The sequence below is a fragment of the Ctenopharyngodon idella genome, chromosome 12 (assembly GCF_019924925.1).
Source record: "Ctenopharyngodon idella isolate HZGC_01 chromosome 12, HZGC01, whole genome shotgun sequence".
In the NCBI taxonomy this organism is placed as follows: Eukaryota; Metazoa; Chordata; class Actinopteri; order Cypriniformes; family Xenocyprididae; genus Ctenopharyngodon; species Ctenopharyngodon idella.
Genome location: NC_067231.1, coordinates 9,844,484 through 9,861,953, shown reverse-complemented (window position 1 = coordinate 9,861,953; position 17,470 = coordinate 9,844,484). Strand labels below are relative to the sequence as shown.

At 37.7% G+C, this 17,470-nt stretch overlaps 1 protein-coding gene across 2 annotated transcripts; it reads right to left on the bottom strand.

Moving 5' to 3' along the window:
* Positions 1–478: 478 nt before the first annotated feature.
* kbtbd2 (kelch repeat and BTB (POZ) domain containing 2) lies at positions 479–12,290 on the bottom strand. 2 transcript variants are annotated; one of them, XM_051915173.1, is made up of 5 exons: positions 11,821–12,290; positions 9,516–9,622; positions 9,235–9,438; positions 3,088–3,253; positions 479–2,362 (listed from the first exon to the last, which is right to left on the bottom strand). In XM_051915173.1, the coding sequence occupies exons 3-5, from the start codon at positions 9,405–9,407 to the stop codon at positions 803–805; spliced, it is 1,899 nt and encodes a 632-aa protein (XP_051771133.1). In that variant the 5' UTR covers positions 9,408–9,438; positions 9,516–9,622; positions 11,821–12,290; the 3' UTR covers positions 479–802. The 2 variants fall into 2 exon arrangements, with proteins under 2 accessions (XP_051771133.1, XP_051771132.1); XM_051915172.1 differs by having other exon boundaries at positions 9,235–9,622; positions 11,821–12,289.
* Positions 12,291–17,470: the final 5,180 nt, after the last annotated feature.

Here is a 17,470-nt window from a genome sequence, read left to right as displayed (position 1 = left end):
AGTTTAAAATATTTTCGGTTCATTATGAAACTGGCGGCACATATTAGCCTAGCCCTAGACTGTGGCGGGCCACAAAAGTCAAGCAAGGTAATTAATGGGAAATGTGTGTACGTATCTGTTATATAATTTATTAAAATGAGGCTTTAAAAGCACCCTGAGGTATTGCTAGTGTGTCTGTGGTTGTGAATGTTAAACTTACCCTTCTAAGGGTTCAAAAGATGTCATACCCAGGAAGACCACAGAGAACATGTGAACTATGAGGATACAGATGCAGAACAATGACGACAACAACATCAATGTCAAGCAAGTCACCAAACCAGTGGCAAACCAAAACATCAAATAACATTCAGTTCGAAAATATCTCACCAACCCCTTGACCCTACTGTACCCTGCTGACATTTAGGAGAAAGGTGAGCAATTCATTTCTGGAAGATGAACCAGACAAAAGGAACAGTGAGAAATGTAATAAGTCGGGGTGTTCAGTTGCCATTTTCCACCAAAGAAAGTTTAATCGCATTATCATCCATTTACACCATCAAATTGTTAAAACAGAATGCCAAACTTGTAGAAAATGAAATATTTATGTTACAGAAATGAAATATTCATGTTCTCAAACTCCATGAGAAAGATCAAAACTACACATCTAAGCCGGATCAAAATTTGAATTAAACGTTTCCAATTCCAATTAAATATTTGATCTCCATGAGCATGTTAGGCATTAAGGGAAGACCGTCCATCAGCTCAATCACCTTTCAGAACAGTGGATAAATTACAGGTTAAGTTTCAAAGATGATGCCATTAACTATACATGAGGCAGTGACACCATGTCCTCATCTATCTCAAACTCCTCAGCTCCATCAGGGGAGAAGAGGTAAGTGGGTGGCTTCCAGGGTGATTCGTCAAGGCAGGACGGGTATAATTTACCCACAGCACAGCGGAAATCTTTGCCGAGGTCCCAGAGCACACGCTCTGACACAGGTTGCCGCAAGGACCAGCAATCGAGCTCCAGGTCGTATTGATATAGAGCATACTTTGCCCGTTCGTTTAAGTGCGTCTCACGTATAAAGATGCACAGCGTATTCAGTAGCACCACAGCGCGCACACAGGGGTCAGAGTACCGCTTGGCTGGGATGTTGGCAGCCAGACGCCATTCGTTTTTGTTGACATCGTATATCTCTACCGTAACAGAGGAGCCATCAATAGTGCTCGTCGGCAGACGCAAACCCGAGTTACCCACCACATGTAGACCACCGATATAGAAGAGGAGATCTCCTAATGCAGCTGCGGAAGCAAAGCAGCGACTAGTCTGCCGCATGGCCATTTCCACCCAGGTGTCGGCACGAGGGAAGTAGCAGTACATGAGGTCATGTGTCATGACGTAAATGCAGTCCCGAGCTGTTACCGCTGTGCTCCAACTCCACGCGCAGGGAAGAGGGCTGGTCAAGCTCCATTCATCCCGCTCGCAATCGTATCGCTCCACTGTGCGTTTATTCAACTCGCCGCCCACGTTATCACCGCCTATAGCGTAGATGAAACCCTGACAATACACCAGTGATGGTTTAGTGCGAGCGTAAAGCATGGGCGCTTTAGCCACCCATGCATTCTGCTGGGCATCCAGCCAGTAGAAGCTGTCCACTGAACAATAGGCAGCCTGCAGCTTGCAGCTTTTGCTGCCGTGGGTAGCTAGCGCACTCTTCAGTTGTATCTGTCCACCAGCAATGTAGACATCATTGTCTGGGGTGACCAATGTCCCAACCTTCTGCAAGTCTCCAGGCAGGCTACACAGTTTATAGACCTTCTCCGCTTGAGGACTATAACAGACTATAACAGTGTGACGTGGACCTATCACAACCGGGTGGCTTTCAGCTGGCGGTTCAGCCTCTACAAAAATCAGCATTTCTTCCTTGGTCATGCCCAGTCTGGGCTTGAAAAACTTTGGCATAGACTTGTACAGGCCTTGGACTACCACTGATTTGTCATTCGGTGGAAGACCTTTGAACCAGGCACGTTGGGTCACCTCAGAAAGCGCATCAATTCGAATCTGGCTGAGGACAGAGGAGAGATACTGAGAACGTGCTTCCATGTTGTATTCCAGCCACAGCATGGCCGCCTCACGTACCGTTTCCTCTTTCTCCACGTTGAGATTATCGCTGCTCAGGAGGTCCAGCAGGAGCTCGTGCGAGAGCTGCAAGAAAGCTTCCTGTCTGTAGACGACAGAAAACTTGTGCTCCACCATGCGCTTAGCACTTTGCTTCAACTCTGTGCAACTGAACAGGTCGCCAATGCTTAGCATGCGGACGCAGTTTTCAGCTGTGATTTTCTTGACCAAGTATTCTCGACACTGCAGTAACACATCTTCCACCTGAGAGGAAATCAATGAAATGCAGAAATAAGTAGACATAAAAATTAAATAACTGTATTGTAGATATTAAGATTCTCTAACCGGCCCACTTCTAAAAGGTAGTTTGTTTTGGTAATGCTTTATAAGGTTCATTAGTTAACAGTGAACTGCACTTCTACAGCATTTATTATTCTTTGTTAATGTTAATTTCAACATTCACTAATACATTAAAATCAAGAGTTGTGTTTGTTAACATTAGTTAATGCACTGTGAAGTTACATGAACAGTCGATGTTTTTATTAACTAACGTTAACAAAGATTAACAAATACAGTAACAAATGTATTGCTCATGGTTAGTTCATTAATGTTAAAAAATGAAATGAACCTTATGGTACAGTGTTACTGTAAAATTAATTGAAAAGCCCCTGGTGGCCAATTTTTTAAACGTCATGCATATCTCAAATTTCATGATGACCGGCCATTCACCTTATTGGCTGATGACCATTTGTGGACATTTTAGAGATGAGACCTCTAAAAATGCCAGACTGTGCTGCTTAAAGTCTGCAACAATGGCATGTTGTGACGGTAATGTGTGACCCATAGGCTTTTTGAGTGAAGCAAGTGGAAAACTTGTTAAAACAAGTCAGTGTAAGGATTGTGCATGTATATTTATGTATATGTGAGAGGAATAGTTGACTTCTTTTAACGTGTTAACCTGTGGAAGTGTATGTGCATGTCTTTCTAACCTGAAGAAAACAGGCCGTCTCGTAGAGGGGTTCCACAGTGGTGTCGTTGATGATCAAGTTGCCGGTGTAAGCATAGGTTATGATGGTCTGCAGCGTGATGGGGTCAACATTTCTAAGATGAACATGGGTCTGTTTGCTCTCACTGAGCCCGCTCATAAACATGGCCCTAGAGGAAGGAGGAAGGAAAAAAAAAAAAAAAAAAAAAAAAAACCAGGTCAAAACAAATAACTACTTTTAATACGGTAAAAAAAAAAAATTGAATCCTCTATTAAAATTCTCATGATTCTGAAGAAAAAGATTGTTTTTTTTGTTTTGTTTTTTTTCACAAAACCTAAATATTAGGTTACTAAACAAAACAACATGCAATTTACTACAAGTCTGCTTATGTGAATCAAAAATTTTAAAGAGAAAAAAGTAATAATCATTTTAAGGTAGTATGCCAGTCCCAGACCTACTTAAAGAAAAACATTCTTGTGATGACTATAACTTGTCACTAGAGGAAAAGATAGAAACATTACTAATGCAGGGCTCGACAATAAGGACTGCCCGATGGCCCGGGACTAGCGTGAAAGACGCTCGGGACAGTTTTGTCACTTGCCCAATCGGGCCAGTGCTGTGTCGTCACAAAATTTTATTTGCAGATGTTTTTAAGTCTGGTGAAATTAAACATTCAAGCGATTAACCATTCAGAATCAGGTTCAAACTCAATAAGCCGCGAAAGAGAAGTCACTACTCTCTGTGTGCACTCATGCAAAGAAAACAGCTTGTGAGTACTGAGTTGAGCTGTCTTTCGAGTCTTCTTGTGCTTGAACGGAAATATACACACAACAAAGTGTGTCAAAATGCTCTATTGATGAGGTTCCAGTGGGCAGGAGAAATTTATAGTTATAGTTCTATAATTACACAATAATTATAGTTCTATTTTTTTTATTATTATTATTATTATTATTATTATTAAAAAGCACTATTATAACAATGTATTTTACTCCATTTTATTTTATTCTCAACTCACACATCATGGATCTGCATTTGGCGTTTTCTATATGTATTTCTATAATACATATAGAAAATAATTAATTAATCAAATTAATTGCAAATTGCACATTAAATTTGGAATTAAGTTAAATTCAACAGATTCAACATTTATTACACAAACTTTTAGGCTTTAACGGCCATGAGGGTGAGTAAATGACAGAATTTTCATTTTTGGGTGAACTATTCATTTAATGTTTTTTTTTTTTATTATAGAAATATGAAATTTAATGAAATGATACTGTAAATAAGAAAAATACGAGTAAATAAGAAAACTACCAGTAGGTGGCAGTAAATGTCTAAATGAATAAGTCATTGAGTCATTCATTCATTAGATTTCATTCAAACAGCTGATTAATTTTGGAATTAAGTAAATGGCTATCTTTAAGAATGGGCCAGTGAATCACTGGTTCACCTGACTGATTTGCTCAAAATGCGGATTCATTCAGAAATGAAGCACTGCTGTAGTTGTGCGACAGTTCTGCTCTGGCTTTATTGGTAATATTTTTGTTGGCAAATTTGAGCAAAAGCAGACAATATTGTGTCTAAAATATAACAATATTAACTTATTTATTGAACTGTTGTATAAAATCAATATCACATTTGCAGTCGTGTGATACTGCTTAAATATATCATGATGCGAAAAAAACTCTTACAGGGCCATTTTGCTTTAATTTTAGGGACATTCTAACTGTATTCTACAGGCTACATCACACAGTGAGTTGTTGCCCTGCTTCATGTTCGTCATCAATCAACTGTATGAAATGTAAGATGAAATACATAGGTCTGGGGCGGGGCAGGTGAGTTTAAATGCGTTATTTTTTCCCATAACTAATTAATGAAATTGACTCCTAGATTCAGTGTTTTGTTGTAAATGTAGATGTTCATTGTGAACTTACTCCCAACCACGTTTTTTAAAACCATGTGCAAGAAAGGTTTGGGTTAATCAGCTGAGAGCTCGGGGTTTATGTGATGGTAAGTTGTATGACAATGACCGTGTATGTATGTATGTATGTATGTGTGATTATATATATATATATATATACACATATACACAGACACACACATTTTTTTTTTTGCAACCCACTGCACAGTTCCTTTACTTTTGGTTGAAACAGGCCTTTAAGTGTGTAAAAAAGCACTTATATTTTTATTCTTCATACTTATTATTTTTTAAAATAACTCAAATTTGGCTGATGGCTAAACCCCTCAAGCACATTCACAGAGATGTCTCTAAGCCTCTCTTGCATTTTTGTGGTGCTTAGGATCATTGATCTGTTGGAAGGGGAACATTCGGCCCAGTCGGAGGTCCTGAACACTCTGGACCAGGTTTTCATAAAAGATATCTCTGTATTTAGTTGCATTCAGCTTTCCTTCTACCCTGATCAGTTTTCACAGTCCCCTGCTGCTGAAAAAACCCACACGGAATGATGCTCCCAACACAACCCAATTATATTTATTTATATTAGGGGTGTGCAGTAAAGCCACTACCTGTAGCAATAGCAAAATTATATCAGATAAAATTGAATGTGGATGAGGCTCAACCTGGATGTTTTTTCAAAACTACATGAAAAGCTCATTTTAACTGTAATTGTTCCCTTAATAGTTTACAAATATGCCTTGTGTAATTCATAAAATTATTCTTTATTACAACATTTCTGTAAATATCTTCTAATTAAAACAATAATAATCTACTAAATGTTAACTAAAAGGAAAAAGTTCTTTACTAAAGTATGTTTGTCTGATTTCCAGAGGAACTGTGGATTGCTCTCCCTCTTTAACTATATTGCTTCAGTAAGAAATCACTCTTATTTAGGGCTGTCGCGGTGAAGGAAGTCCCCTTGCGCTAATTTTGAGGGGCTCAATATCGTGAAATGCACCATGCGTGGAGGTATGGAATACATAGGTTGACAGGCAGGTAAGAAATCATATCATTGCATTCGGGCAAACATTTTGGTCCTGAGACTTCCACAGAAGATATATGTACATTTTTTAATATTTAGACCACTTCTATTATTGATTGCTATGTGGATGTAAAGAGAGTTTCAACCAGTATAACAAAATGCGTTTATAAAAAAAATTGCCTACCCTATCTTTAATACAGCTATGGCGTACTTCAATGTGGCGTGACAAGTTGCTGTAGCACCTCAGTTCAAGCTAAGTGGCAGCGCGGAGCGCGCATGAACCGATCATCTCTTCCACTTTACTACTACAGCACAAATAAACATGAATGAACATCAAAAGTTATGCTGGAAGATACAGTACAACTTACTGAAATCCGTATCATGTCTCATGTAATCACTCAACCGGTGTTTCCATTGTGAAAAGACAACAAAACGGCTCCAGAATAATGTCACATAATGTTATATTTACCTCATTGTTAGTCAGCAATAAAAATTAACTTAGAGCAGAGCTTTTTGATGAATACATGAACTATACTGAGAGATTTTTTCACTTGAGGAAATTTGCTATGTATTGTACCTGATAGGTACTATATATATCAAACTGAAATCGAATAAAAAAAGTTTGTGAATCGAAACATGACATTTGCGTCAATGCCCAGCCCAAACTCTTTTCAATAACAGCATATCAAATGCTCAAGCCTCTGTTACTAGCTTTAAAATGATTAGTTAGGTAACTGCTAGCTAATGACCAGAGACTAAACAAATTAAACTGTTTGTGTCGTCTCCCTTTCTACAGCTGCCATAAGTGGAGGTAATCCTGTCAGATCGTCCATCCACTGAGTGAGCGTGTACGGGTTGGCCATCTGCTTCCGTCCGTTAAAGTTAACTTTTTCAATTAACAATCGCTGCCTGGGACAGTGAGTGACCTTACATATTCAGATAAAGTTGAATTTTCTCTAGTCATCGTTAAGAAACAAGCTAATAAAACTTGCTAGCTAGCGTTAGTTAAGTGAATCGTTCTGTCTCCACCTAAGCTCCACCCACAAAAAAAGTCACAATGTTTACTAACTGATGTCTATCTGCAGTTGAAACAACATACCTTCTAATGTTAATTCATGTTTATTACTAATAGGAAGAGATGATCGGTTCACATGCCACTTGAACTGAGACACAACAGTGATCAGTCACAAAAAAAAAAAAAAAAAAAAAAAAAAAAAAACTGTATTTCTTAAATATTGTTTGAATTTCTTAATGACAATGTAGTGTGAGAGCCCCATGGCTTATCGGACAAAGCAACATTAACTAAGGGGGGGTCCTTACGAAGGCTCAATTTTTTGATTATTGCATGAGTTTTCGCTGGAGTGTAGATCTTAATGAGCAGGCACTGAACATTGCCCAAGATATTGACAGCTTCAGTGATTATAATGGGAGTGCTCTTTGCTCGCTTTCTGTTTATAATCCATATACAATTTGCAAAGTACACTGCAAAGTTTCTGGATTTACAATTGTATTTATATGCACAAATTAATCTGAAACTGCAGTGATAGACAGTAGGTATGTTTACATCCGATGTTGCGAATTTACCTTGTGTGCAAAATTGGGATATCGCATAAAACATTTGTGAATAAAGCGCCGTATCCATCCAGCAAGACGAAGAAAATAAAATCGTCACTTCCTGATAAACTGGTGCCAAATATCACTAATGCCCTGTTTACACCTGGTATTAAGATGCATTTTGGTCGATCGGATCACAAGTAGACGAGTGAGATACATTCCCGTTTATACCTGGTGTTTTAATCCATCACTTTTGTCCACTTTCAACCACTTCTGTTCTGATTTCTTTGAGGGGAGGGTCTATGGCGGGTAAATATATGGGCTTTTTCAGTTCTTTCGATCTAATGGACAAAATAAGTTTATGCAATTTACATATGAATGCACTAAAGACGACAAAAAAATAAATAAATAAATAATTCATTTTCGACTACCTCTGGAAGTGGTCGAAAGTGGACAAGCTCAAAACATTTTAAACCCCGTTTACACCTGTATTTAGCGTCATCCACTTGTGATCCGATAGACCAAAATGCATCTTAATACCAGGTGTAAAAAGGGCCTAAGAAAAATGCAACTTGCTGCAGTAGGTGAAGCCACTGTGGGTCTTCTTTCATATATAATTACTTCATGTATTTTGCGTTCAGAGGTGAATGTCTGTTGTTTGGGAACGCAGCTGTGCAAGTTCTGCAAGGTCATCATATCGAACCACTTTGACGACAGACTTTGGCTCAGGCATTTCAGAATGACCAAAACAACATTTCAGATGCTCTGCAACGAGATTGGTCCGCTGGTTAGTCTACTTATGCTGTCCTATCGCGCAAAGTCACATGACTTTTTGATGCATATCGAGGAATTTATTCGGTAAAAGTGTTTCCATCATAGTTTATGCACACTTCTTATTAGATAAAAAAAAAAAAATGTATCTTGGCCTTTCCATTCAAAGATTTTTTATGCGATATCCCAAAATATGCATAAGAATAGGTGGATGGAAACATAGCTAGTGGTATAATTGTAGCAAGAGACAGGGCAAAATCTCATACTGTATGTCAAAATAGATGTGCATTACGTCTTAAGAGTGTAGATGCAAACTAATACCCTGCCACTAGTTCTATGTGATGTGTTCTTTGTCCTTGATTTTACTAATTTTTAATTTGATATTTTTATAAAGTTTTTATAAAGTGTCTACTTATAAACATTTCAAGACTACATGCTGTTTAAATGTTTTCATTACTTATAATTATCATTATCATAAATATCATTTAAATCAATATTTTTATTTTCAAATAGTTAGATTAAATAGTAAAATAGTTCCAACAGTTTTTGCTATGGTACCGAGATCCATAAAATTGTATTGCCATTGGACTGACTACTGGAATTTTGGTATTGTGACAACACTAGTCTTGAGGCTGGTGAACGCTAATTAGCAAAAACATTGTTTTCTTCATTTTTTGTATTTAGAGCAACATGGACCTATGATTTCTGTGATGCAGAAAACTCAAAATTGTGGAATAATATCATTAAAATTGGCATTACCTGTAAAAAGCTGAATTTTAAAGCATTTCACATTTTTGTAACAAATTCTAAAGCCTACTTTTTATAAAATGGTTGATAGAACAATCAGTTAAATGGTCATGTATTCACAAACACCTGCTCTACCCACCTGAAGTAAGCACTGCAGGTGGCCAGCACCATCTTATGGCAGGGGAACTCATTCTCCTCCACTAGCAGAGTGATGTCAGTCAACAACTTCTGCTCGTAGAAAAACTTCAGCTGTTCCAGAACAGAAACGGCATAATCTGTGTTGACTGGCCGACGCTCTCCAACCTCCGACATGTTCGTATCCCATGAGTTTTCAACCAGCTTTCTGATGTCAAAGAGTAAAGGTTCCTTTCTACAAATGCCTGTTCCCAGAATACTTTGAAATGAAGGTTATTCCTCTACCATGCTGAGTCACAACTTTCACAGCACTCCCCGGTGTTCAGCTGTCTTGGAGGATGTTGGGATTGAGAGATGAGGAAGCGTGAGGTAGAAGGAGATCATCAGAGCTCCTGCAGTGTAAACAAAATGGGCACATTAGACAGAAAAATACAAAAAAAAAAAATGCTTTAATATTTGATAATATTTTATTCTATTATATAGATTTTTTTTATTATTGTTTTATGTATTATATGTATATATATATATATATATATATATATATATATATATATATATATATATATACACACACACACACACACACACACATACACATACACATACACACACATACATACGTATTTCAAGCTTTGGCAGTATTTTATTATTTAGTCATGCCAATAAAGCAATTTTGAATTTGACAAAAAAAAGAAAAAAAAAAGGAAAACCTGACGATCCCCTAAAAAATATAGTATTAAATAAAAGTATTTAATAATAATATTATTTTATAGAACAAAAGTAAAATTACAGTACTAACACTTATGGCTGTTTAAATTTATTTGCTTTCAAACATTAAAACAGCTTTTAATTTGGTCAAAAACCACAGGAAGTCTTTAAAGCTTTTCTTTCTGTGACAACACAAGCAAAACACAACATGTACTCCGTGCGTAGCGGTCGGTCCTTGCGAGTTGAATGTGGACAAAACAGGAGGAGAGGACAGGAGGAGAGTTCAGCTGGAGATGCATGATCGACAAACTTTAAAGGCATAGTATGCAGGTTTCGTTGCTAGAGGTCGCTTATTCAAAATAATAAAAAAGGCGTAGCTTGATGACGCCGTGAATGAGCGTGGGAATAATCATGGGAGTTACCGTCTTCACCTCCACAGCCAATCTGATGGGTCTCAAAGCAGAAATCATGTTTATGGATGAGCTAATGTACACATTAGCACATTGAAGTAAGCTAGATATTAGAAAAGCTGGATAATTTGTGTTGCTAAATGGCATGCAGTTAATTTTAAAGTATATTGTATGGTGGAGAAAATACTATATTACTGTTACTACAAAAAAGGTTTCTTTCTGATTATGCTCTGTTAGCCACTTGACAAAAAAAAAAAGTGTTGTCTCTGATGCATGATACAATCAGGGTACTCGCGGTAAATCAAGAAAACAAGTGATTTAAACAATAATACTAACCATGCTGAGCTATATAACAGTGATTAGTTTTCTGTTGATAAAGGCATCCAAACAGTTGCTGACCTGTCTAATAAAACGCATAATATATTAAAGCATCCTTGGTGTTTCCATGGTTTTTACGGAAGTAGGACCATAAATCGCGGGTAATGCGGATATGAAGTCATTGACTGGCAATGCAATGACACGGGCCGTTACACTTGTTAAAATAGCCTAGAATTTCTCTGGATTTAAATATTGTTGGAAAAAATCGGGATAACCTAAGTACACAACTGAACAAAACATAACGCCGTGCTAGTGGTTTTTGGATATTTTAATGCAAAAATCGTACATATTGTGCCTTTAAACCCTTGATTTCAAACTATGCTGCGCTATACCAGTTTGCCGCATATTCATGTCATTTTCACTGTGTGCTGTATATAAAATTAGTGTTACCTTGTCTTTAACTGGGAGGGGGGATATTTTGTGGATATTACTGTAATATTAATTACTGAAATTTTATTAGTGACTCGTTACATATTTCCAGCTTAGGGTATGGTCACGGTCACTCAGGTATAGTTTAACCAAACATGCATCAAACGTGAATAACTAATATGACGTTGTCATCGTAGTTATCGACGTCCACTCTCAGCATGTGAAGGAATTAAGAAAATGCGAGATGCAGTCTATGAAATCAATACATCAGCATCGACTGTCATTCTTATAATATGGTTTGTAAATTGGCGGGACATGAGCCTTTTCCGGTGAAAGCTCATTAGTTCAGAATCAGATCAGTAATGTCACTACATGAACTCATTACACCCACATTTTTCAGCCTCCCCTCAATATATATTGTAAGCAGCTTAGAAACAACTATATACACGTAAAGTACAGTTAAATATTATATTAGCCTAAAAACAGTTAAAGATTATATTAGCTTAATTTCTTCTTAAGTGAAGAACGTGTTTTTCTCCGGCATCATCATGCTGATCTCCCATTATAGTGCTCAAACCATACTACAGCATCTTACTGTGGTACGCAAACATGCGGAGTTTTAGCTTCAGTAATCATTTGATCACACCTGGAGCCGAGCAGGGACGCTGTTATCCGCATCATAACAACACTACGCTGTTAAACAGGCCTGTTAGAGGTCACCTTACCTCCGATGTGCTGCTTGGAATTCCGGCTGCTGCGCGTTTCTTTCGGATCCACAACACACAAAGACGAAGTTTTTTCAGACAGCAGGATTCTAGAAATGGTCGGTCCTTCCAAGATCGAAACCCGATGCTTTACTTGCCTACATCAAACACCTTGACGCCCTGATCATGATTTCAAGCGCATATTACACACTGATCATTGCTTTAGCAATATGCTGCTAAATATATCTGTATTAGCAAATCTAGCTACAAACAGCAATACTTTACTGAAATTAACCAGATGGATATTAATGTATCAAAGACAGCTCAAGCACTTAAAACATTTACACTCCGTATGCAACGATGAAATTACTTGTTCAGGCCTTTAGACACCGCGTGAGCTACGGAAGCCTAATTTAAGAAGTTGCTTCGATCAGGAAAGCTAGCTGTATGCTAGCAGCCCGAGAATTAAACCGGTAGAATAGAAACCAGCGACAAACGTGTCACCGAAGGGGGCGGGGAAAACTTCTTCCGCCTGGCCCGCACAACGTCGTCTATATCGATGGCATCTTACAGTTTGATCGATAGGCTATCCTCAGTTACACTGGCTATTAAATCTAATTTTAAATCTAATATATTAGTCCTACCATTCACGTGTGTGTTACCTTTGACTTGCTAAATAGAGTAGCATCACCCTGTTTCCTCACAGAAACCCAGTAGGATTTTTCCATTGGCTTTTGGATTATTGAAGAAAATAAGATCTGCGACTAACAAAAGTTTATGATACTTACACATTTTGTACATCATGATAATCTTCACAAATTAACACAACTTTTATTAATTTTGAAGTCAAAAGCTAAAGGCTATAAACAAACTACATTAGGTCTCATGACTTCAGTGTCACCATCACTAAGTTTCTGACAACTCTTTATTTAAAAAAATAAATAAATTATTATAGAATTTTCCCTGAAAGTTTAAGGTAGAGCATGATTATAAACACAATAAGGCTGTAAAAGCAGACTAGTGCTTTTAATGTCCCAGACAACCTCTGTAGTCCCATTTAGCCACTGTTAGCAACAGAGATGGATTACTGACCGGGCCTATGGGGCCAGTGGCCAGGGGCCTTTGACTACTAGAAGCCAAGGGGGGCCTGGGGTTTAAGGCTGCACAATCAGTTTGGTTTAGAAATCCCATCAACAATACGTGTCCCACAAGGCCTCTTGAAGTCTCTTGGACTATGAGAGCTCCCTGGAACTTATGTTACTGGGGCCCTATGTGAATATGAAGGCCCCAAAACCTCTTAAAGAACTATCGTCCCATCCTGTTTCATTTATTTGAACCACTCTTTGAGCTTCTTTCTTTGTGTGAAAGGTTTTGGGAAAATAACTATTATTACAGTAACTGCCCAGTTGAAGTCAGACTAAATTTTAAAACATTGCCTAATTTTTTTCTTGCCTAAATTCTAAATGATCTAACAAAATGGGCCTGGGGAGAGCAATAAAAATTGTGATCCGAGCCACTCTATAAATGCTGGATCATGAACTGATCATATGAGCAAAGTCTGCGCTTTTACTTGTTTAATTAAATCGTAGCCTTTTGCGGGGGTTTTTCTTTTACAAGCAAACTGGCCAATTCTGATACCGGTTGCCGATTTTTTTTTTTCTTTCTTTCTTTTTTTTTTTCTTTGTTTAAAGGGTTAGTTCACCCAAAACTGAAAATTCTGTAATTTATTAGGAAGTACCCTCGTGTTGTTCCACATCCGGAAGACCTTCGGAACACAAATTAAGATCTTTTTGATGAAGTCTGAGTGTCTCTCCATAGAGATCCAACCCAGGAAACATTGGTCTGACGGCAACGTCGTGTCCTTGGCCAAAAATAATTGCGGTAGGATGGCATAAATTGTTAAAAATATGTAACACAGAACATTTCCTAAAATGTATTCAGATAAGTTTGTACATGTCTACAATTCTCTGGGGTTGCATGTATAATTGTTACTTTGACTTTAAGGCTACATGTAGTTCAATATATAATAATTAATTTAATAATTAATTAATAAGATAACATCAAAGTTTATTTTGGAACTATTTTTCAACCATGACGGGACGTGTCGGAGGGATGTCTTTTCAACGGTCATTAAACGTCCAAATGTTTGCTGAGAACCCAACTACCATTAGGGGAGAGTGGGGTAAGATGAGCCAGTGGGTAAGTTGATCCACCCCCTGTATCTTGGCAACCGTACCATTTTATTGTCACGTGACCATATATTTTAGAACCACCCATCATTAATGTTTAATCATTTATATCTTTCCACCTGTAGTCTCTAATGGCCTAACATGGTCGACATTGCAGAAAAACTACCATGTCAAGAACCTTTTGACTAAAATGTTTATTAGTTTCAGTGACATTTATTCATTCTTATTTAGTTTGTATTTAATTTTACTCAACAAACTCTCTGTTTAGTCTGTTTATGGGAAGGTTACAACTTTGATGTTCAACATTTTGTTTCAGAAATGCAAACAATTAAAGATACTGAAATTTCAACTTCATTTGGTTGGTTTTATGTTGTTTAATTTAGCTTTTAAAAAATACATATTTGTAAAATATTTTTACGAAGAATATTTGTAAAAGGAAATTTGATTATTAAATTAGTTTTTAAAATAGGTACCTTATCTTTAAAATTTTACATGGGTTTGATTCAGATTCAGTTAGATGGTCAGTTTACACCCACCTACTGACTCGGCTCAACTTAGCCCTAACCTGGGGTAAATTGAGCCAGAGGAACACTTTTTTATAAGAAGCCATATTTTTAGAACTCTTTGTCATAGATGTATTCTGATCATTTAAAATGATAGGAAGCATCCTGAAATTACATTAAATACTTTCATTGTACTTCTGCCTCATTTTCCCTTATCTTGAGGACCACATAAGTAAAAAATGGCTCATCTTACCCCGCTCTCCCCTACAAGGTCCAGAAAGGTAGGAAAAAGACATCATTAAAATACTCCATGTGACTCCAGTGGCTTAAACTCAATTTTATGAAGCGACGTGAGTGCTTTGTTTGTGCAAAAAAAAAACTTTATTTACAAAATAATATTATCCAAAGCGTGTTCACGCAACAATGCCAGCTCTCACGTGAACACAAAACACATGCATCATGATGCTCTCATGAACACTCGCTCGTGTGTTGTGTTGACGCGTAAATATGAACATAACATGCATGCATTGTGATTACTCTCGTGAACACTCGTGCTCTATAACAGGCCAACTGTAATTAAAATGCACCACTGCATTTTAATTATGATCCAAACAAAGATACACACATGTAGCATGAGCAGTTGCTTTTGTATAATTTCAAGATTTAAAGTAAAAAATGTAATGGTCTGACTGTAGATTTGTGAAATTATGCTGCATACAGTAAGACACCTGCACAAAACAAAAACAGCAGACAGACTGAATGAAAATGCAAATTCACTCTATGACAGTAGGTGGCACCTGTGGAACAGCAGCGATATAGCATTTCCTTGGTTACCGCTGTAGGCACAAAGCAGTGCTGCACTTATAAACTTTATATGGAGATAAGAGGAAAAGAAAATGCCATCGAAACTTTTCTGAAGACAGTTGGCCGATGCTGTTCACGTAAACAGCATGATGCATGGGTGTGCTGCTGACACAAGAGCCGGCCAATACTCGTAATAATAGTCAGCGTTCTGATGTAGAACCTGGAATCACTGCAACGTAAATAGCGTAGGAGAATGACAGGGGAGAAAAGAAATTGTTGAATAAAGACATTATTTTTGTTTATAAATAATGTTAAATGAAGATGAAAAAACGTCTTACCACAAACCTGGTTTGAATGGTCAGTCATATGTCTAGTTTTCTGCAGTGTTTTAGCACAAGTATCATTCTATTTTGCTGCTCACTGTGTTTCTGCTACTGTTGTTAAAATAACGTTTTGGGATACGAATGTAACCATGGTTACCTGAGAAGGGGAACTCGCACTGCTTCGAAAGGGAACTGCGTCATCTGCAGCTCCTAATGTGGCGCTTTAACGTCTTTAGTGGGAGAGAGAAACAACGTGCACAGAATGGAAAGGGTTTGAATGAAATGTGTTTGGCTTTAGATAAAAATATTAGAGGATATATCGCTGAAAGACCATTACCATAAACAACCCTGAGTGCTTGTGGTATGAACCGCTCCATTGTTTTGACACACTGCTCACTTAACTATTTGAGGATGTGTGGTCTAGTATTTTGTCTAGCTTATTTAGTTCCAGGCTTCCTTGTCGGTTCTGATCTTTTAGGTTTACCCATTATTTTATTTATTTATTTATTTTTCGCCTCTGCCCTGCCTTTCTCCCCTTTCTACTAGTCCAGTGTACAGTAATAAACATTCTGTTTGTCGCAGTTGGGTCCATTGTTGTTGTAGCTTGCGTAAGTTCCGTCTGTTCTGTTTATGCAGTTTTTCTTTGAGTGTGAATCGACGCCCCAGGGCACGGTTTGCCACCTTGTGGATAAAGTAATTACTGCAAAAATAATTAAATGCCCTCGCGTACGCGTAACTATACTTTGGGCTTTAGAACATAAGACATACAAACAGTCAATGTCTGCAACTACAAGATACTGTTAAGGTGTCAAATTGCAATATGATGAAGTTTAAATCATTAGACGTTTCATAAGCTTAGATTAATATAAGGCTACAACTGCCATCTCCAAATATGGTGCTCTTCTTTTTGGCTTTTTCTTTGCTACTCATTTGAGATGAGCATAATCTAGGCAGAACCGGTCATTTGTGATCACTAGTGAGATGCATGCCAGTCTAGAAATGTGTCTGAGTATGGTCTGACTATGATATTATGCTGAGATGTAATAAAAAGCTCTTGTGCGGGTAAGGCGGTTGTGCCAGGCTGCGCAGTCAGACGTAGTTGCTCTCTGCCAACTGCACTGAATAAAGGCGCGCTGGGAAATGACTTGCTAACAACACAATGTTCATTGGTTTGAACCACCATGATATTTCGTTCTCTTCTAAAATGTTTGATTTGATTTCCTTAATATTTCCAAACACTTTGACAGTGCATTGTCTATAGATTATTGTTATCATATTTCTAAAATTATATATATCTATAGAAATAAGACACATGAGCATTAATCAAGAAATATCCACCTTTTATTTTGTAGATGGCTGATCAACTAGCTACAGGAATTGTGAACTGTCTATCTTGTCTGCATTTATTTTGCTCCCCTGACTGCAGCCATCTAGTCTCATCTAAGGTGAGGCAGGGCATCTCAAACGAGCCTATCATCTTTCTCTGTTTGCGGTTGTTGTATATGGTTACAACGGAGAAGTTTTTCCTTCCCCATTCATACGAATCCGTGAAAATGACTAAAAACGCTGTATTCTGCTGGTGGGCCATTAGATGGCGATGAAACACTATAGACTGAACATGTAATGCGCATGTGCATGACGTCATCGCTTTCACAGATTTGAGTTTTTGTTGTTTACGCAGAGCCCGTTTTCAAAAACTTGCACTTGGAAACCCGTTTTTGCGTTTTCAGGCCACCAAAACGCCATTGTCGTGTAAATGAACGGCCAAAACGCATAAAAAGTTTTCCGTTTTTAGTTGAACGTCCCCAAATAGAGTCAGCTGGACTGCCTAATCAGCTCATGCTCCATCCTA